Genomic DNA, 21,419 nt, shown 5'->3' on the forward strand with positions numbered 1-21,419 from the left:
GGCAGGAATGTGGATACCTCTAACTTTTATCGCTGGTCACAGGCCAGAGCTGTTGAATGCAGTATAATGTTAAGAAATATGCCAAGATACAGGGCGCCATGTATAATCCCTATCTATATACTATATATATCCCATAATCTCAGTACATGGGAGGCCAGGAGGGTCACAGTTTCAAGGCCAGCCTCAGAAACTCAGAGAGGCCCTCAGTATCATAGCAAGACCATGCTCGAAGGTAGACCTCCTCTCGGGTCAGTCTCCCATGCAAAAGAGTTTTAAAAGTCTCTTTGGACCATAGCTCAGTGAATTTGTTTGCTGCTTTTGAAGCTGCAACAGTAACATTGGATTATTGAGAAAGAAACCAGATGGCCTATAAGTGCCCAATAGTTACTCTTTGTATGGTTTTCAAATTAATGTGTGCTGGAGCCGGCATGGTGGCACACACTTGCAATCCCAGTACTTGGGAGGCTGAGGTAGGAGGATCTCAGATCCCTGACCAGCCACAGCAGCTTAGTGAAGCGCTCCACAACTTAAAGAGATCCTATTTCCAACTAAAAAGTAAAATAGGGCTGGAGGTGTATCTCAGAGGTAGGAGGCCCCTCCTGGATTCAATATTCAGCACCAAAAAAAAAAAGAAAAAGAAAAAGTGGAAGAAAGAAAGAAAGAAAGAAAGAAAGAAGGAAAGAAAGAAAGAAGGAAAGAAAGAAGGAAGGAAGGAAGGAAGGAAAGAAAGAAAGAAAGAAAGAAAGAAAGAAAGAAAGAAAGAAAGAAAGCAAGCAAGCGTGCTGAACTCTGGCCAGGCGCTTTGGGCTTGGCACATCACAGCATCTCAGATACTGTCTGTGCATCCTCTGGGGCTCTGTGAAATGCAGTGTCCTTTTGCAAATGGGGAGGTCCTGAGGATGCCTTTCTCTCCGAGGCGCCAAGAGATGCTACTGCTCTTGGAGAGAGAGACTCAACTCCCTCCTTCCTCCACCAACCTGCTGGGGACCTGGGAAAGGTGTGTTGATCCTTCTCCCAAGAGCAGAGGCTGCAGGTGCCCTGTGACGTCATTTTATCTCTGGCCACGAGTTAGAGCTTGCACACCCCTTATCTGTTCCTCCTGTGGCCTCTCAGGAGGTCTAGAAGGAGGGAGAAACTCCCCAGAGGCCAGCAGGCTGCCCCACCGGGTGTAACCTACCCATGCCAGGCCTCCGAGCCCTGACCACAGTCCCCATGGCTGCTGGAAATGCGGGTGTTTATTGATCTGTTCCACAGAACGCACCTGGGCAGAGAGGAAGTCCCAAAGTGTGTGGACACTTTGTGAAAGTCCCAAAGTGAGTCAGACACTTGTGAAACCGGGGTTCACAGAGGCACAGTGCTCAGCCATGCAGCACCGACTCCTGGGAATGGCTGCTGCCCGCAGAGTCGGGAGCGGCCTGTGACCGCCCTGCGCCTGCATCCCGCTCAGGGGGCCCCTCCGAGCAGCTCTTCTTCAGGACGCTGAATGGTGTGTGCAAGTACTGGGTTCTGACGGTGAAGAGGCAGATGAAGGTCTGAAGGGGCGATCAGAAAAGGGGAGAGGGAGACTGTGGCTACGGAGATCGGCTGCCGCCATTTTCCCTGGGGCCCGCACTGGAGGAAGGGGGCTTTGGCCCTAAGGCTTGACCGCCCGACCGGAGCCCTGGGTGAATCCTGAGCTACATCGTAATCCGGACTCCCTCCTAGTCTGTGGCCCCAGCAGAGCCCCGGGCTGGCCACGCGTGAGCCCCACATCCACGGCAACAGGCGGGCCTGCTTCAGATTTCAGTCAGCAGTTCAGCTACCAGGTAATCCCCACCAGCCCCCTGGGCTTGTCCAGAGATGGGCTGCCCAGACCATGGTGCAGCTCAGCAGGGCAGGGCGCACTTGGTCACCCTCCAAACCCTCGGGCTTAGGCGTGGAGGCTGGAGTGGGGCTGGGCCCCCGCAGGCTTCCTCTCTTGGAGAAAGGGCAGTGGAAGGATGGACACGCAGGGGCTTCCTCTGCCCAGTCCCAGGAGAGCAGGACCTGCCCGCGCCAGAGTGCACTGCGGGTTGCGCGGCCCGGCCCAGGGGCCCAGGCAGCTGCGGGGGCTGAGTGGCGGGGGTCGGGGGTGCAGGGGCCCTGCAGGGGACCGCCGGGCTGCCGCCTGGGGGAACATCACACGGACAGGGGAGGCCGGGTCATAGCTTACGTTGTTCAGCCCCTTGCCGTCTTGGAAGGGACAGCTGTCAATGCCAAACTCAAATTTTCTACAAATGGTTCTGCCCAGCTTCAACTTCATGGAGAAAATGACGGGAACACGCCTCTGTGAACGTGAAAAGGCTGATGTGGGCAGAGGGCTTTGTGGCTGGCCCTCAGGAGCGGGTGCTGTGGCTGCGCTCAGCGTGTGAAGGGCCCGCTCCACCCGGGAGCTCCACTGAGGGCCTGGGGTCATGGACAGCCCGAGCTTCTCCTCCTGAGGACTAAAGAGCGAAGACCAAGTGGGCCTGGCAGAGGCCCCGGAAGAAGCGGGCTGAGTCACAGAGCACCCATGCCCAGTCCCCTCTTCCCCAACTACCAAGGTGAGGCCCAGTACTCATCTGAACTCAGTACTGCTTTCACAGAGGGCAGCGGCCAAGGGACCAGCAGGCTGAGTGGCGGGGGTCAGGTGATCTCTGTCCCCAGAAAAGGAGTCTTAACAGCGACTCGGCACTCACGGGGTTGAGTCCTCAGCACGCTCGCACGCGCTCTCTTTCTGCCTTGTCTGTCTCTGTCTTTGCGCCTCTGGTTTTTAATTGTCTGCTCTTATTTTATATCCTTGAAAATATTTCTCCGTGTTGGTCCACCATCATTTCCTCTTTTCCTCGCTCTAGTGGTTTTTATTTTGAGGTCATTCTTTATTGAAACGGTGCCATCAGTCATGAAAACTTAAAAATATTGGCTTGCATGAGAGCAGACCATCTTAGTAGTCTAATTTAGAAGAATTTTTATGGTTTTTTCTAAGAATTAAATACTAACTGATTTTTTTATTTTACCCAAGTACAGACCACAAATGTCGAGGCAGGTCTCACGGATAGCCACCCCTCCCTGCCCCTGAACAGCTGGACGTGGACACTCACCGGCTCCCTGGAGGAACTCAGGATGCGCACCAGCCTGTAAGCGTACTCGTCCTTGGTCTGCTGGTTAAATGTGCGCAAGGCAAACTTCATTGTGGGGAGGAATTCAGGGTCTCTGCCTTGCAGAGCGTAACTGTACGAGTCCTCTTCAGAGCACCAGGCCCGCGTGCCCTGGGGCTGAAAGCCAGGGAGAAGCAGCAGCATCCACAGCAGAGCCCTCCTCGCAGGCGGGCACGGCATGGCTCAGGGATGGGCACCCGCCGTCTCAGCCCTGGCCCCCACTGGCCCAGCCCTTAAATGATGCTTGGCCACAGTCCCCTCCCTCGGGGCCTCCTCTTGGTCATTACAACAGGTCCCTTCCCACAAGTGGCCTCTGCTGCTCCTGCGGAAGCTGTTGAACTCACCTCCTCTGCAGGGGGGAGGGACAGGACCCAGGCAGGGGCGGCCTGCAGGCGATGGGAGGGCCCCTGACCCGAGGCCCAGCACCTTGCTCTCTGGTGCCTCAGTGAGGTCGGGGGCCTTGACTAGGGTGCCGCAGACTCAGATGCTGGAAGGACACGAGCCCCAGCAGTGTTAGTGGAAGGCAATCTTGGGCCACAGCAGTGGACTGGGGTGAGGAAGGGCGGGGCAGAGGCAAAGGAAGTGTGTGTAGCAGGTGAGCATTATGGGTAAAGAGGTGAGCATTGTGGGTAAAGAGGAAAGTATCGCTGGCCAGCATCAGGAATATTCCTCCTAGAGCCACAGGTGGGAGCAGGGGCAGCCTGGGTCTTGGCATTTCACTGCCCCCCCCCCAAAACCCCTTTCCACCTTCTGGATTAGACAAGATCACTGGCCTCTGGAGGTGTGCAGAGTTGAGGAATCTCAGAGACAAGATCCCACCAATGTGCTCCATCTCACAGAGCCCGATGCTTGGGAGGCTGAGACAGGAAGATCACAAGCCCAAGGTCAGGCTCGACAACTTAGGGAGGCCCTCAGGAATTTAGCAAGTCCATTTCAAAATTAAAAGGGCTGGAGGTATAGCTCGGAGGTAGGGTGCCACGTTTTGGATCCCCAGTACAAAAAAAAAAAAAGCCATCCAGCCAAAGGAATTCTGGGAAGGAGTGGTGATTTACATTAGAGAAAGGAAGATGGGCGCCCCAGGGTGGTCGCAAGTTCCATTTGCTTGTCCACTGGTGCCCCCTTGTGGCCAGCACAGCTCAGTTTCCTGCAGTGTGGGCTCTGGGCAGGTCTGAGGGAGGGGCTCTGACAAAGCAACACTCTTGGTCTAGAGAGGACTTAGCCCTGTCCCCGGGAGGTGTGACTTCGGTATGCTAGTACTTGCTCTGGTATTGATTTACAATAAAAATGTGAAAGGTCGTCAGAGCCTGTACCCAGGCATTTCAGAGCCTGTACCCAGGCAGGGAGGAACAGCGTGGCCTGTTCCCTTCCAGAACTCCCCTGTGCTCTGCCTTATGTCCCTTAACCCAGAGTAAGAACGCAGAGGCAAAGCCTTCGCCTTAACACGCCCAGAGGCAACTGAAACCTGCTGCCCTACACATACACGCAAACAGTCAAAGGCCCTGAGATCACTGTATTTCTTGCTAATTGCTTCAGCCAGGGCAAGGTTTTACTTTATGTGACCTCTGTTTCCACAACCAGAAAATTAGAGTTCTCTGGTATCTCCCTCAAGGGCTTGTTAAGAAACAGACGCGATGTGGAATGTACATCATTGAGAGAATGTCCACAGAACGTCTGCAGACACTCCAAAAATGGTGTCTGTGGCACTTACTTCATTGATTGTTGAGAAGGGGCCCTCATGAGCCATGTTGGTTAAAATGGAACTCCATATGGCCCTGGGCTCCGAGTTGACTCTTTGGACATGGCTAAGATGGTTCTTTGGAAGGCTTGGAGTGGGTCAACCCAAGAGGAGGAAAAGGCCTATTTTGACTCATGGTTTCCAAGCTTCAGCCCATGGCTTCTTGGTCATGTTGCTGCAGGACCTGTGGCCAGGCAGAACATCGTGGTGGGCTGTGCACCCTAGAGCAAAACTGCGGTGTTCATGGTGGCCAGGAAGCAAGAGGCAGAGGGGGGTCAGGTCTAGAGTCCCCTGCTAGGAGGATGCCCCAGTGAGCCAGCTTCCTTCCCCTCGGCCCCCTCCTGAAGGTTCCACTGCTCCTCAGTTGTGCCGACGTAGGATAGAGGAAATAAAAGAAATAGGGAGAAGTTATGACTTTCATATAAAAGCCCAGTGCTAAAATCCCTGACATTTACTCTCCTAACCAGTTCTCACTCCCAGGCCTGTCCCTCCCAAATTCCTGGAAAATCTGTAAATCTGAAAGTTAACCAGAAATCCATACTTGCCCTGTGCACTGTTCACAAGACAGATAGGATCTCTTGGGAAACCTCTAATTCAGGAGACTTCCAGCTTATCCTGGTTCAGCCTAAGATGTCTGTAAGTGGCCTGGCCACCATGTGAAGTCGTCCTCACACACCTCCCTGCCCGCCCTGCCACAAGTTGCCTTAAAAGAAGAGCCCTGACTCCCAATGCACCCTTCACTCTGCAGAGGTGCGCATTCTCCCTTGACTGCTGCGTGTGGAGATTCTCTTTTGCCATGTGAACCAAGGACCCCCTTGCTCCTGAACTGTGCCCACCTCTCCCCCTCTGGAAACTGCTCCGGACCCATCATGGTATCAGCCCTTCTCCTGTGACAGTGAGGACGAGGACCAAGTCTTCAGCACCTGGGCCTCAGAGGATGCTCAAGGTCAAACCATGGCCAGGTCTGACAATCAAACTCAATTTCCTGAGCTCCAAATTCAAAGTCTTGAGGAGCTGGGGGTGTGGCTCGGGGGTGGAATGTCGCCAAGATAGGCAAGACCCTGGGTCCCATCCTCAGCATCACACACACACACGCATGCAACACACACACACACGTAAGCCAAGAGTTGAGTGGCTGGGGTTGAAGTCTCATGTCCTGTCTCGTGGCTATGAAACCCTTGCACATCTCGGCCTTCCCAAGCCCCGTCCCCTCCTCTCTGTGACATGGCTCCATGTCAGGTTTAAAGACGCCATGGTCCACACCTGTAATACCAGTACTGGCGAGGCTGAGACAGGAAGATCGCAGGTTGGAGGGTAGTCTCAGCAACTTAGCAAAATAAAATGTCTCAAAATTAAAACTCCAAAGGCCTGGGGCATGTAGCTTGGAGGTGGAACACCCCGGGGTTCAGTCTCAATACCAAAAAAGGTGGGGTCGGCGCAGCGCTGCGGGGGAACTTTCACAGCAGTATGTCAGCGTTGGCTAACAGAATACCAACCTCACCCCACCCCACCCCGTCCAACATCAAAACGGCCTCTGGGGTCTTCTTTTTCTCTTGTGGGAGCAAGTATTTTTTTTTTGTAGTAGAGTCAGGCTCAAGCACAGACGAGACTCTCCAAGCCTCCTCTGCGTGCCTGGTCCCTGCATTTCCTAATGGGGCTTCGTTACTGCAATCCCTTTCCGAGGGACTTGGGATTTCCCACCCTGGACCTCTTTATACACAGCACACATCGTGTCCTCAATGCGTGTTCTCTTGGCAGTTTGGGGCAGTGTTTACTGCTCCTCCTCTCCGAGTCCTCAGTAGCCTTGGCCACCTTGGTGACCGTGTCCTTTTTGCCGTCCTCAGCGGTTGCCAGGGCCTGGACAATGATCGCTTTGTCCCTGAAATGACTCCATTCTGGGTCCTTCTCGGATGTGTCCAGGCAGTTTCCAACGACTCAGCCAAATTTCCACTTCCCCAGTGAGTGTTATTTAGGGGCCAATCTCAAACGTCCAACAGTGCCCCTTGTTTTAGAAGTGTCCCCAGTAAGCCACGGTGGCGAGCGGGCCTCCTTTCAGGGAACAGGGTGCTGATGCTCCCTTGACTTGCCCAGTCGCATCGGCCAGTCTCAACCACGTCGCCTCGCTGTAGCCCTCGTGAACCCAGGCTCAGAAATCAGATTCTCGAGTGTCAGATGCAGTGGTCCCAGGGAAGACTTAGCCCACAGATGCATCGATGTCAATGTGGAGTCGTGGAGGCGTGCTCTGTCTGGGGAGATCAATCGCTACCTGTAATATCAGAGCTGGAAGGGTGTGCTGTAGAGTTAAATATATTTCTAGGCAGATAGGCCTGGGATCCAGGGAGTGGTAAGGAGAGATAGTAGAAGAACTGGAACACAGAAGCCTGTCTCCTGGGCTTTGGGTCAGAGCTTGGAGCAGGGAGAGGCCTGGCCTTGCATCTGAAATACATCTGCACTTTCTTCCTTGGTGAAGACACGCGGCACTGAATTCAGCCCGACACAGAGGGACTCTGATCTGTTGGACTGTGTGTTTCCTCAAAGGGGCCCTAGAGTCCTGGTCTCAACCTCTGCCTGGATCCTGGCGGGGCCGCCAAGGACTGCTGGGTCCAAATCTCCTTCTGCAACAGGGAGACCACCAAGACCCAGGACACGAAGTCGCATCTTCAAGTCGGGAGCCGCTTCCCGGGGACTTGGCTCCTTTTTCCTTATCACTGCCAGTAGTCCCCAGTCCGGCTGCCCGTGGGGACCACTTGGAGAATTTAAAAGCATACGGATCTGAGCCAGGCGCAGTGGCGCATGCCACAATCTTAGGTCCCGGCAGGAGAATCACAGGTTTAAGGCCAGTGTACAGGAACTTAGCGCAGCTGTTTCAAGATTAAAAAATAAATAAATAAAATAAAATAGGGCTGAGAGTTTAGCTTGGAGCTCTGGGGTCAATCCCCAGCAGCCTCCCCTCACCCCCACACACTACTTGGGTCCTAAATCTTTATCTGATAGACTCAGAACCTCTGGCGGTAGGGTATGACAACACGGATTTTTAAGAAAAGTGCTTAAAATCTCCACATTCCGAGAATTCCTTCTCCTAGGATGTTTACTGCATCTACCTCATCTTTTTGCTAGTTACATAACCAAGTCTCACATTACACCAGAAATGATTTCTTAATGGGCAGGGTCATAACCTGTCACCAAGATCAGAATGGGCAGAGCCTTCTAATGGATTCCAGCAGGCTTGAGAGCAGGAACTCCCATTTGACCCTCCGCCAGGTCCTGCTCTCTTCTCGCTGGGTCTCTGTGGGCAGGGATCCAGCGGGCGAGGGCACAGAAGTCTGGGGGCTCTTCCGGGGAGAACACTGTGGGTCCTAGACAGCACACAGCTGGGGGAGGCCGGCACAGCAGATCATCCGGGGTGGCTAAGTGAGCTGTACGTGACTGAAGTCTTTCTGGAGGGCACTGCCCCTGCTCCCGCTGGTGAGTGGTCCTGTGCATGCACTGAATCAAGGACCCCAGGCCTGGAGAGCTCAGGGGGATCCTTCGCCATCTGCCCAGTGGTCTCCAAAGGCCAGCCTGCAGGTGCCAACCCTGACTGCCACATCGGAGTCTCTGGAGGGTTTGTGAAAAACCCAGGCTCACAGGAAGAATTGTATTCCGATGATTAGGCTGCTACCTAAGGTATGGTGTTTGCTCCTGAGCCAGGGTCCCCATGAACCAAGTCAACCAGAAGCAAATAGGTTAAGAACCAGAGGAGGCGTCTGCCCGTTTTAGTCAACGAGCCTGCCAAGCTTTGCAACTGAGCCTCTATGGTACTCAAGGTTTTTATCACCTGCGTGTGATAAGTACTTCTTACATCTATAGTAGATAGCAAGTCTAGTACCTAGGAATGGTTATAGTAACACAGAGTGATAGTCTATAAAAGAGACAGCTGGAACGATGTTGGACAAACATTCGCACCGGGGAGGTTGCGGAAGTGACCCACTGAGCAGACAGAGGGTCAAGTAGGACCAGTAAAGACCAGGGCTGGACGTGACAGACCCTCCACCCCACCAGGCTGGGTACAGAGGCTACAGATTGTACAGCTCTGACTCGAGCTTTATCCTGCAGAGCAGAAGTGTCCAGCGTAAGGCAGGAAACCCAAGAGTGATAAGCGTCTTATCATGACAGGGAGTCTTGCTCTGCTGGCCTTGGGAACAGCAACTTCTGGCCTGGCTGGTGGCTTGAATGTCTGCGGCTGCCGCTCTGGACTCTGTGGCCACGGGCCCGATGTCATACTTGTCCTGTCAAATCTGCAGGGGGTTGTCCTGCTTCAGTGGACAGGAGCTGAGCAGGTTCTGTTCTCTCTGTGTGTGTGTGTGTGTGTGTGTGTGTGTGTGTGTGTGTTTGTGTGGGGGTGTGTGTACAAGCGGTGCTGGGGATGGAAGTCAGATGCTCCAGCCACTGAGCTATATCCCCATCCCAGATCAGATATTAAAGAATCCAATCCATTTACAGGTAGACTGTACAAACTCAAAAGCCATCAACAGGGCTACAATCCAAGAGGCTATTCTATAGTATTCTTCTCTTTCTCTCTATAATCACCCCCATTCTTTTCAAAGACAATCACAGTAAGATCAGTTTGTCTGCAAAATAAGTCTCATCTGATTGCTCGAGGATAGTCAGAATAACCCCCAGAGGCGCTTTCATATTTTGTCCTGTTGGAAAAATTGACAAGGTATCTAAGATTAGACCTTTTTTTTAAAAAAAAAAAAATCTCAAGGCAAACCAGGAAAGCCAGTCTGCACACATTGTTAAATATAACATTCCAGGCAAAACCAGTATTCCTAACTGCATCTTGTTATAAAAAAAATCTTTATTGAACTTATGTAATTAACCACATTTCCATAAAAATAAAGATACTCAGAAATAGTTTCCGAAATCTGGAGGCATAAGCTAAATAAAAAAAGTAAATGTTTCCTTAAAAAGTGTATATTTGACCAAATTGGCATAAATTATAGATTTAAAAAAAAGTCTTTTCTGGGCACAGTGGCACATGCTGTAATTCCAGTACTTGGGAGGCTGAGATAGAAGTCTTACAGGTTCAAGGCCAGCCCCAACGACTTCGACTTAGCAAGACCATGTTTCAAAATAAATAAAAAGGGCTGGTGCTGTAGCTCAGTGCTAAAAAGACTCTGAGTTCAATCCCCAGTACCATACAGACACAAAAACAATTTCCTTTAAATCTAGAAAACAAAACATAATACGACTCAGCAATGTTTTAACCAAAAAGCCATAAAAATTCATATTTTTGTGAGTCCTTTCAGGTTTGCATTATTGAGTGACGTGGTTAGTGATCTGATAAACCCACACATTTCTTCCTTGGGGTTTTATAACGTTTTTACCCAGGACGGAAGCTGGAAGCCCATGCCAGCCAGAGTTCCTCTATCCTTTCCAGGAACCTCCTGGCAGACAGAAGACTTGGGGGCTGTTGGTGCTTGTGAAAAGCTTCCATGAGGCGTCAAAACACAGAACTGTAGACTGCAAGACATGAGCAGCCCGACAAAGCACTGGACGGGAACTTACCTCTGCAAAACATAGGATGTAACTACTGCCATCACCACCAGTAATACTCTCCAAGACATACCAGGGTTCTAGGAATCCCATACTCATTTTTGGAACACCTATTTAAAACATCCATACAAATGTAATTCAAAGATAAGATCAGGCAACATTTCTTACTTGACAATGGTTCACATGTAACTTAGCAAATCAAAATAAACCTAATTTGTCTCTTTTGGACTTCCAGGGGCCCTCTGGAAACTTAGTTCAAGACCAAAAAGTCTTAATTTTAGAATTAGATTTGGGGGAGGTTTTTGTTTGGTTTTTAAATCAAAAGGTCCAAAACGATTAAAAATAGAATCACATAGCTGGGTTTGGTGGCACAAGCCTGTCATCCCAGTACTTAAGAGACTGAGGAAGGAGGATCACAGGTTCAAGACCAGACTTAGAAATATAGCCAGGCCCTCGGCAACTTAATGGGACCCTGTTTCAAAATAGGAAATAATAAGATATGGGGGTGTAGCTCAGAGGCAAACATCTCCTGAGTTCAATCCCTAGGACCAAAAAACAAATAAACAGGACCCATGTAGGGTCGCAGATGGTTATGGAGTAAGACCAAAATGGCAACACATTTGAAAGGCACAGAACATAAGGGACTATCAGGGAACCTTTGTTTTCTAAGCCCATTACCCAGAAGGTAAAGAAGATCTTGTCACAGGTGCCTCTTGAGAGCAGACTGGCTCTCCAAGGACATTCTTTTATGGACACAGGAAGGCCAAACTCCAGCGTCATGTCGGGGTATTTTCACATCGATGCTCGGCTTTTAACAGGACTTAAAATAATCTTCTAATGGTATCTCACGTGATCCCGTGTGACCTCACCAGACTCGCCCTCCCAAGCCTTCCACGAGCGGGCCTTTCCTCAGTAAAGACGCGCCCACACATCCCACAGCCTTGGTGAGCCAGGCCAACTCCCAGCCCAGCAGCCTTCTCCCTTCTCATCCCTGCTTTAGTTACTGTCTATTGGTTAGAATTTTAAGCCTTAGCAACCAGGAGTCAGAGCCCTGTAGAACTAATGTGATTTTCATGATTTCTAGAAATACATACAATTTCCTTCATGTTCATTCGCAGACCCCCATATATTTGACTTCTTTATACCAGAGAAAAACAAATGTCCCAGGAGAGAAACCTTCACTTATGCTTAACAATGACTGTTTTAGTATTCTACCGTACTCAGAAATGAGCCAAACAGCTAATAAGTAGCGTTTACTTACTTTAACGTAATGGGAACTTGAGAGTCTGTGTTACTGAGGAAGGCGTTTGAAACCTTGAAGAGCTCACTTATGAGTGTTTGCGCCACTGGCCTTCACCTTTTGCTTTTTCTTAACAAATTATCTGAAAAGCTCACGAAAGTTTTTTATGGGAAGGGATGTGAGTTTGAGACAGGGAATCCGGAGTCATGTGAAACTATGTACTCTGGACTTTGAGACCCAAATAAAACAACCACCACACCACCAAAGAGACAAAAATACAGAGCGCCACCGACATCTGGAACAGAAAGAGGGAAGGGAGACGGGCGGAGGAGAGAAAGGAGTCATTACCGGCTGGAGTGGAGAGACGAGGGCGCAGCGACAGTGGCAGTCATTGTGCAGGCTGGGGAATTGCCGGTGTGAATCTTTTAAAACACCAATAAACACTTCAGAAAAAGGAACGAGGGAATTGGGGGCTGGGGGGGTGTTGCGGTGGTTCCCATGGAAACAGAATGGGCCATGTGTTTGTCTTGTGGTTTTCTTGTCCTAGCCAGAGAGAACTGTGGGTGAAAAAACACCACCGAGATCAACTGGAGTTTTGGCTAACTCATGGCTGGAGAGGGGAGTTTCTGATCGAAAACAAGAGGGCGGATTATTTACCTGGAATTGTAGGACTGAACCCTCCATGGTGGGTTACCGCCCTGCTGGTAATTTTTGCTAATCTAACATCCAACACCTCCCTTTGGAAGCTGGTTCACACCTAAAAACCTTAAAACAATCCCCCACTCCATCATCCATCCTCTCTCTCTCTCTCTCTCTCTCTCTCTCTCTCTCTCTCTCTCTCTCTCCCTCTCCCTCTCTTTCTCTTTCCCCTCTTTCTCTCTTTTTCCAGAACTAGATATGGAACCCAGGGGTATTCTACCTCCGACCTACACCCACAGCCCTATTTTTTATTCTTTATCTTGAAACAGGGTCTCACTAAGTTGCAGGGGCCCTCACCCACTAAGTAGCTGAGGCTGGCTGCAAACCTGCGATCCTCCTGTCTCCGCCTCCCAGGTGTGAGAATACAAGTGTGCGCCACCACGCCTGGCTTATTCAATCTTACTATAAAGGAACATCACAGCGAGAGTCCTGGCAACACACCAGCCATGCATCCAATGTCACAGGCTGTTTCCTCCTCCCACTGACCCCTCGCTCCTCCTTCCCTGCCTGTGACAAGGAGCTGCAGGGTGATGCGTCCACACGTGCACACGGCATCATCTGGGCTGTTTCTTCCCCGCCCTCCTCCCCCACGTCCCCGTCCAGTGTCTCACTGACTTCAGTCCTCCTTTCCTTCGTTTCCCTCTAACGTCCACGTATGAGGGAAATCATGAGACCTGGATCTTCTGAGCCTGGCTGATCTCAGTCAGCATGATGGTCTCCAGTTCCATCCATTTTTCTAAAAAGTGACATTGTTTTATTCTTCATGGCCGAGTAAAACTCTTCCTCATGGCTCTATGCACCACATTGTCTTTATCCAGCCATCAGTTGATGGACACGGGGCTGGTTCCATAGCCTTAACCTACAGAATGTGAGGAAATGTTTGCCAACTACTCCTCTGGCAGAGGACTAATGTCTAGAATATATAAAAAATTTTAAAAACTTACATTAAAAAATCAATCAATATATGGGCAATGATCTCAGTAGACACTTCTCAAAAGAAGAAACACAAATGGCCAACAAAAATATTTTTAAAAGTTCAATATCCTCGCTGGGCATGGTGGTGCACTCTTGTAATCCCCGCACTTGGGAGGCGGAGACAGGAGGATCACGCAGGTTCGAAGCCAGCCTCGCTGGCTTAGGAGACCCTGTTTCCAAATAAAAATATAAAAAAGAGGTCTGGGAGTGTAGCCCGGAGGTAGAAGGGTTTCCAGAAACCCCAGTACCACACACACACACACACACACACACACACACACACACACACACACAGTTCAACATCCTTGGCAATCAGGGAAATGCAAGTCAAACCCATACTTAGATTCCATCTAACCCCGGTTAGAATGGCATTCATCAGAAACAAACAGTATGAAATGCTGGTGAGGGTGTAGGGAAATAGGAACTCTTCTGTACTGCTGGTGGGATTGCAAATTAGTTCAGCCACTATGGAGATCGGTATGGAGGGTCCTCAAAAGACTGGGTAGGAATGGACCCACCAGCTATGCCACTCCTTGGAAAGTATTAAAGTCAGAAGACTATAGCAATTTATGCCCATCTGTTGGGAGCCATTAAGGCCTTCCCCTAGATTGGTGTCTCTGACTCAGCTGACTGTCCTTCGCCCAGAGTCAATAAGATTTGGGGTTATGGAAAGTTCAAAGAGGTCTGAGAGAGGATCAGGTGGTGATGGCGCGAGGGTGCTGATAGGCCTATCTGTAATGATGTGTTTTGTATTGGTCTGTATTGTGTTCCGGTGGTGGTAGCACGAGAATGTTGATTGGCCTGTAGCTGTGTATAAATACCTCTGGAAAAACAAGGTCGGCATCGGCGCAATAAAGACGAGGTTGACTCAGAAGCTGCGTTGGCCAGGAGCGTCCGCGCGATAGAGAATACTGACCCAGGCATAGTCGTCGACCCGTAGGAAATATTGCCCCACGAACAGGGGTCGACCAGTAGAGATAGTAGGCTGGCGGCTCCCGCACGTTAGGGTTAAAAACTCTTCATCCTCACGCCTCACTTCAGAACCCGTACTCATGCCGGCTGGCTCCGGCATCCATCCCTCCTGTCTGATGTATCTGCCTTTCAAGCCACGTGAAGGGTTTAGTCTGCCCTGGGGGCCACAATAGGCAAGGCTCAATCTGAAAAGGCCTCCAAGAGGTGGTCGACTGCCCACCTTCACAGGAGATGCCTTTAAGGCCATGGGAGAGGAAGCCATGTCCCCATGGGATGGGGCCTGCCTGGAGCAGCCAAGCTCAGTGCGTGAGTTCTGGGCCCTCGAGCTCTGAGCTGGCCACTCAGTCTACACTCAGAATCAAGCATCAGTCATCCCAGCACTTGGAAGGCTGAGACAGAAGGATCAGGTCACAGGTTTGAGGCCAGCCTCCGCAACTTAGGGAGCCCTTCAGCAAATGAGCAAGATCTTGTTTCAAAATCAAAAAATAAATAAAAATGGCCAGAGTTGTAGCTCAGAGGTAGAACTTCCCAGCTTCAATCCCTGGTATGAAAAGAACAAAACAGGACAGGATCAGGCAATTCTGATCTTTCATATCCTGCTAAGAACCCAAACTTTAATTAAATAGGAAACTACGTATGTATTACACTTTGTTATCTACAAGAAACAACTATTTTTTATTAGTGAGGTAACAGCACCAGAATATTACATCTCCCCTGGAGGAGCTGGTTCAGAAATTCTGTGCCCCAACACACAAGGAAGGAGCAAAACTATTCAGAAAGTAGCGTATCTTCTGCCTGCACGCAAGAGGGACACTTCAGCTCCTCAGGGTTCTGTGGACAAGGCTTTGTGACCACATCCCTCCTCCCACCGTGCTATCGCAGGCGGGCGATAGCCGTGGGCTATCTGCCGTGGGCTCCTGGCTCAGGGACACTCCGCTGTCCCTGCTGGGCTCTATCTAGGAGCCAGAGTAGGGAACTTTTAAAAGTGATTCCCCTGCACAACTGTGTGGCGCCAAGAAAACGGGTCCATGACGGAAGAGAGCAGGAGCCACCCCATAGACATACTTTTCTTGGTGCATTGCATCTCTGCAACTTAATGAGGTGCAGAGAGAAAGAACCACTTGGCGTGTCCCCCAACCCGTCCCAGCCAGCTCCTCCTCTTCCCCAGTCATTATTATCGAGATTGGCACTGTAACCGCATATACAGGCACAGCAGTACTCATCACGTCTCCCCCACCTCTCTCCCTTAGACCTTCTCCATCACTCCAATGAGGTCTGAGTCCCTTCCCCGGCCTATTTTTAATCTAGCTTTCACATATGAGCCAAAACATCTCAGCACAATATTCTTTAGTTCTATCCATTTTCCTGCAAATGACGTAACTTTCTTCTTTATGGCTGAGTAAAATTCCACTGTGGGTCCGGGCCACAGTTTCGTAATCCCTGCCTCTGTGGGTGGACGCCCAGGCTGGTTCCCTGGTTCTAAAGTCACTCGTGTAGATGACAGCGTGTTTTGCACTCATGGGGGTCAGTGTGTTTGGTTTCATTCTCTGCACCGTGAAGTGTGACTGACAAGAGAAAGAAGAGGCTCGCACTTTTATTTATGTGAATATCAGCTGCTCCTTCCTTTAAAAATAGAACTCCTGTGCTGTGACTTGGCCGTGACCATCCCCTGCGAGAGCAGCTCCTGGCCCCTCTGCGGCTGGGCGTGGTGAGGAAGAGAGATGTGAGCGGAGGGGAGCAGGGCACTAGGGGTCCCGAGTGGCCCTGCCCATTCCCTGCTTTGCTTATGCATGGACTCGTTCTCTTCCTCCAGAGCCGCTGTACTGAAGGCCAGGATGGGAACTGAAAGGGCCGGTGTGCGGGACACTCTGTTCCTGCAACTCAGCTCTCCTTGCAAAATTAAGCAAGAACGGGAGTGTTTTGGAAAACATGCCTCGGTTTAACTTGAAAAGTAGGAATAGAGGAAAAATAAAACACAAGGGAAGGGAATCCAAGCATGACTTTTTTATGTGTCACCTGGGCTAACGCGGTGTCCACCAGGGGGTTCTTCACAGACTGGTCTCGGGGACACCGTGAGGTCGTTTGTAGATGCGGTGACCACGCATGTTGTGGTTAGGATGTGCCCTGAAGAGCCCGTGAATTAATTTTCACTTGATACAATCCCATCAGTGAGTCAGTCCGTTGCTTGGATGCGTGGGGTGGTTCCTTGGGCAGGTGGGCTACGGCTGGCGGAGGCGTCCCTGGGGTGTGGCCCTGATGACTGGATATGGCCCCTCGTCCCCGCCTGCCCCGCCTCTGGCCTTGGCGTGTGAGCAGAGCCTTGCCCTCCTTCTCTCTTCTAGTTGCTGTGGCCTGAGCTCTACAGACCCGGCCGGATAGAGACTGAACTCTGGAGTCTCCAAACATCGCAAATAAACCTTCCCTCTAGTCAGGTCTGTGTAGCACGACAGTAAGGCTGTTGAGTGAGACCACCCAAGACTTCAGATGAGGGAGGGGAGACACCCTCCAACACGCGGCTGGACCTCGTTCAAGTGGTTGAAGGGCATGAGACCGAAGACTGAGGTTACGGGGAAAGGAGGGACTCTGCCTTCAGCCATAACCTAGAAATCCTGCCCCAGTACCCCCTCGCTGGGCATCCTTTATATGGGCGTATCTGCTTTCACTCAGCTTCGCTTTACTGCCCTTCAGATATCACCTTACTTAACTCTACTCTAAGCTGGCACTGTGCTGAATCTATGTGGATAATCTAATGTAACATATACACTTAAATTTAAAATAAATATGCAGCAGCTGAGCCGTGCCCATAGAAGCTGCAGCAGCGGGCTTCCTCCCCAGGGCAACTCTGTCTCTATTCCTGAGGACTCAGGTGGCATCAGCCTACATCTGTGGGCTGTGGGCCAGGAGGCCTCTTGTAGAGAGGGAAAGAAGGCACATGGGAGAAGGCAAGGAGAATCTCATGGACCCCGCCCTGTCCAGCTGCCCTGTAGGAAGAGGACTGGGTGCTGGGTGCCCGGCTCACACCCAGACCTTCCCTCCAGGTGGAGCCTCCTGCCCAGACCCGGCGCCCTGCACACCGTACTGCTGAGCCCGCCGCAGCAGACACACGAGGTCCCCACACCTGCAGGTCACTGGCAGACACAGATCTCAGGAGTGGGAAAGTAGAAACCAGTCCACATGAGTCCACCAAGTGCTACAGCTTGGTTCTGAACAGGCTGGAGGGTCCCGACCCTGCGGGTGTCCTGTGCTCAGATCGCTGACTGGGCTCTAGCTAGCTCCTGGCTTGGGATCTGGTTGGCATTTCCCCCATCGGTCACACAACAATCTTTCCGTCCTTGTCTTACCTGGTGCCCGATCTCTGCTGGGAAGACCTGGACAGATCCCTGGGTGTTTAGTCTCTAGGAACCTGAGAGGCAGGCAAGGCCCCTCCGCACTCTGACTTCTCCTCAAAGGCAGCAGCCCAGCTCCCAGGGTGGCAGTCTGGGTCCCTGCTCCTCCTGCTCCCCTGCCAGGAGCTGCAGCTGCACCTGTGAGCCCAGGCCACCTCTGTTCTTTCACCAGGTACCCCAAAATGCAGCACAGACCCTGACCTGCATGTGTGGCCAACAGCCCTCAGCCTCTACCCGAAGCAGATCCTGCCCTGTGCAGCCAGACCCCCAGCCTGCTGCAGACCTCCCCTGTACACCCCAAATCCTCGCAGTGCATCCCAGATAGACCCCCACTTGCAGCAGACCCTTCTCCGTGCACCCCAGGCAGCGAGATCAGGACTGCATGCCATTCTTTATTGATCAAGGCGGGAGGGGCCAGTGCGTGTCACACACCAGTGTACTTCAAGAGCAAGAAGGGGCAGGGACAGCAGGTTAGGTGTCCACAACCTGCCCAGAGAAGCCTCTCCGGTGGTCTGCTGGGGCCGGCACATCGAGGAGACACCTCCAGGGCTGGGACTCAGCTCAGGGTGTTGCCGGGAAGCAGGGAGGTCAGCGAGCCCAGCCTAGGTTGAGGAAGCTTCCTGACAGCTAGATTTTGTTACGGACATGGTGCCCCGCCAGGGCACGTTGTAGATCTGGAAGGAGCAGAGCGTTTTCTGCAAGAATGAAGAGAGAAGCCATCAGTACAGCGTGCAGTTAGGGAAAGATGCCCTGCCCTGGGCGGGCGAGTGGGATGGGGAGAGAGAGAAGGGGGCACTGGGCACACCCTGCCCTCCAGCCCCAGAACACTCAGCCTGGCTGTGCGATGTCTGCTCATCACCCCACCCCAGGGGCTCATGTCCAGTAGGTGGCGTGACCCTCCCTGGCTCTCTGATGTCCCAGGCACAGCCTCTAAGGAGCTGCACCCAGGAGCACGCAGACCAGGGAAGGGCTGCTCAGCACCCCATTCTCCCTCACCCGGCACCGCTGTGCTAGGAGGCTGCAGAGGGAAGAGGGCACAGGTTGTACCCCTGACAGACACAGGTGTGGGGAGGGTAGCAGGGTCTGCTCTCCCCAGAGCCCTGCCTGGCTCACAGAACCTGCCCCGTCTGTCCACATTAGGCAGGCACTGGGAGCAGGGGCAGCAGCAGGTGCTCTGAGCCCTTACGGGCCTCTGCTCTGTTTGCAGGAGTGTGATGGTGGAGGCTGGGACTGAACAGAGCCCTCTCCCTCTCAGCACCCTCCCCTGCAGCTGCTGCCTCTGGCCCAGGGTCTCCCAGGAGCTTGCAGGGTTGACTCCCAGGACCCTCTCAGCAATGCAAATGTATCCCGTGTACGCCCAAAACCTCCCTCTGCACGTCCCATAGGTGCAGGGATGTCTACAGGGACACATGTTTACCCCCCACACACGTGTGCACACATGCATGCAGGCAGCTTCCACACGACCCAGAACACACACACGCCCTCCCAAACACGCTCACATGTAGGTGCGCACATTCACACACCCCTCTGCCTGCAGGTTTGGCCCTTGTCCCATCGGGGCACTTACCCTCATCATATCCGGCTGCTCATGGAAGGGACAGTTGGCCAGGTTGGGCTGGGACTTGGTACACGTAGTTCGGCCTATCTCCACATCCAGTAAGTAGTTCATTCCAGCCACGATCTATGTGAACACAGTAGGAGCCACTCATACACTGCGGGCCCTGTGCACACACAGGCCCTGCGTTCTGTCTCTGAGCTGACGTGTGTGCTGTCCGGGGCTCTGACCCGCATTCACGAGCTGCCCAGACCATCCCCCAGGGAGCTCAGAAGCCAGGCCTTCAGCAGGACCACCCCGGGCCCTGCTCGCAACCTGCCTCCTTTTGAGCAATTCCAAAAGGCTGTCTTCTGCCCACCGAGTAAGAGGAGAAGCAAGAAAGCATCGTAAGAGCTGAGGCCAGGACCCAAAGCCCGAGCTAGGCTCAGAGGAGGAGGCAGGGCGCTGAGCCGGTTACGGGGGCCCAGGCACAGTCCCTGTTCAGGTGCCCAGGGCTGGTGTGAGCAGGGAGGCTCCTGCGGCACTCAGGACGCTCTGCCCGGCTGCCTGGGGCTCCGGAGGCAGAGCTCCCGGTCCACTAGGAAGACTCAGCACAGCCGGACAACAGCACCCAAGTGGAGCCTAGAGTGGCCTGTGTTCACCCTGGATGCCCCCGGGCCTGCGGAGCGCGAGGCTCTCCGGGACTCCAGGGGGGGACCTGACCCATGGCCATATGCGATCACGGCAATCCAGCTGAGCAGCTAAGTCTGTGCCACTTAATCCCGGGCACAGTCTGAGGACTGTGTCCTGAGAACTTGTTTGTGCAAAGGTCATGTGGACATACACAAACGGGGACGGTGACCTATCACCCTGTGGGACCGCCATCGGCGGCCGTCACTGACCCACACCTCGTCCTGCGGCCCCTGACTGTCCACCACCACCAGACCCTTCCATGCCCAGGGCAGGGGACAGAGCAGGCACTGCTCCAGAGAGACGCTGAGCAGCCTGGCCAAGCTGGAGTGCAGTCCACCCAGAAAAGCTGAGTCTGCCTGCACTAACTAAAACCCTGAGTGTTGATTCCTGACGCTCCAAACTGAATGCCCACGTTGGCAGGAAAGGTGCACTCAAGTCTTTACTCCTGAAAGGGTCAGAAAAAGAAATGAATATAGCCGGGCGTGGTGGCTCATGCATGTAACCCCCTCGCTTGGGAGCCAGAGGCAGGAGGATCGCACAGGTTCAAAGCCAGCCGCGCTGGCTTAAGAGACCCTGTTTCCAAATTTTAAAAAAGTATAAAATAGGCCTGGGAGTGTAGCCCGGAGGTAGAAGGGCTTCTAGGAACCCCAGTACCACCACTACCAAAAAAGCCTATAAACACCCCCAGATCCGCCTGCCTAGGGGAGATGTGGGGGGCGGAGACCCAAACCTCGCCAAGCACTAAGTCGGAGGGAGGGGGTGAAAGCCTTAGAGGCTAAATCTGAATAAAGCTATTAAAAGATGGCTTCTTGAAGGCAGCCGCCCTGTGTCTTCCTCCTCTGCGGGTCGGTCATTCTTTGGCTGGAGGCGGGTCCCTGCGCTGGCGGCTGGGAGCTAAAGGTCAGGCCCTGACTAGGCGCCGAGCCTGGACACAGCACTAAGTCCAGCACCCGCGGTGTCCCCTGCAGGCCGCGCTGGGCTGGGCCACCGGAGGCCGTGGGGGGACACGCACCTGCTTGCGGGCGCGCACCAGCCTCAGCGCGCGGCTGTGGTAGGCGTCGTTGCTGGCCTTGTTGAACTCGCTGATGGCGAACTCCAGGGCCTGCTGCACGCCCTCCTCCTGCGCGTCCGCCTCCTCCAGGCCGCCCAGCCGGCGCGGCGGGCGGTCGGGGCTGGCGGCGGCCGCGGAGCCCAGGGCCAGGGCCAGGGCCAGCAGGAGCAGCGGGAGGCGCAGGACCCCCGCCATGGCGCTCGCAGGTGCGGGACTGGGCCGGGCGAGCTGGGGAAGAGGAGAGCGGAGCCGGGCCGCACCCGCGGCGCTTTATCCCGCCCGGCTCCTCCCGTTCCGGCTCCTCCCCTGACCCTCCGGCCCTCCTCCTCTGCTGGTTCCGCCCCACCCCGCCCTCCTCCTCCTCCTCCTCCTCGGTCCGCGCCCCCACCCAGCCTGCTTCTCTCCCCGGAGCCCGGGTCACCGTCAGCAAAGGTGTCGCCC

The 21,419-nt window shown here is 53.0% G+C and overlaps 1 protein-coding gene across 1 annotated transcript; it reads right to left on the reverse strand.

Moving 5' to 3' along the window:
- Positions 1–18,097: 18,097 nt before the first annotated feature.
- On the reverse strand, positions 18,098–21,173 carry LOC308277105 (cystatin-C-like; the record flags this gene model as incomplete). The annotated part of the gene is made up of 3 exons (XM_080716176.1): positions 18,098–18,395; positions 19,268–19,381; positions 20,940–21,173. 3 exons carry the CDS (start codon positions 21,171–21,173, stop codon positions 18,303–18,305), a joined length of 441 nt encoding a protein of 146 aa, XP_080572302.1. The 3' UTR covers positions 18,098–18,302.
- Between the last annotated feature and the right edge of the window lie 246 nt (positions 21,174–21,419).

This window comes from Muscardinus avellanarius, assembly GCF_963383645.1.
Source record: "Muscardinus avellanarius genome assembly, chromosome: 19".
NCBI lineage: Eukaryota > Metazoa > Chordata > Mammalia > Rodentia > Gliridae > Muscardinus > Muscardinus avellanarius.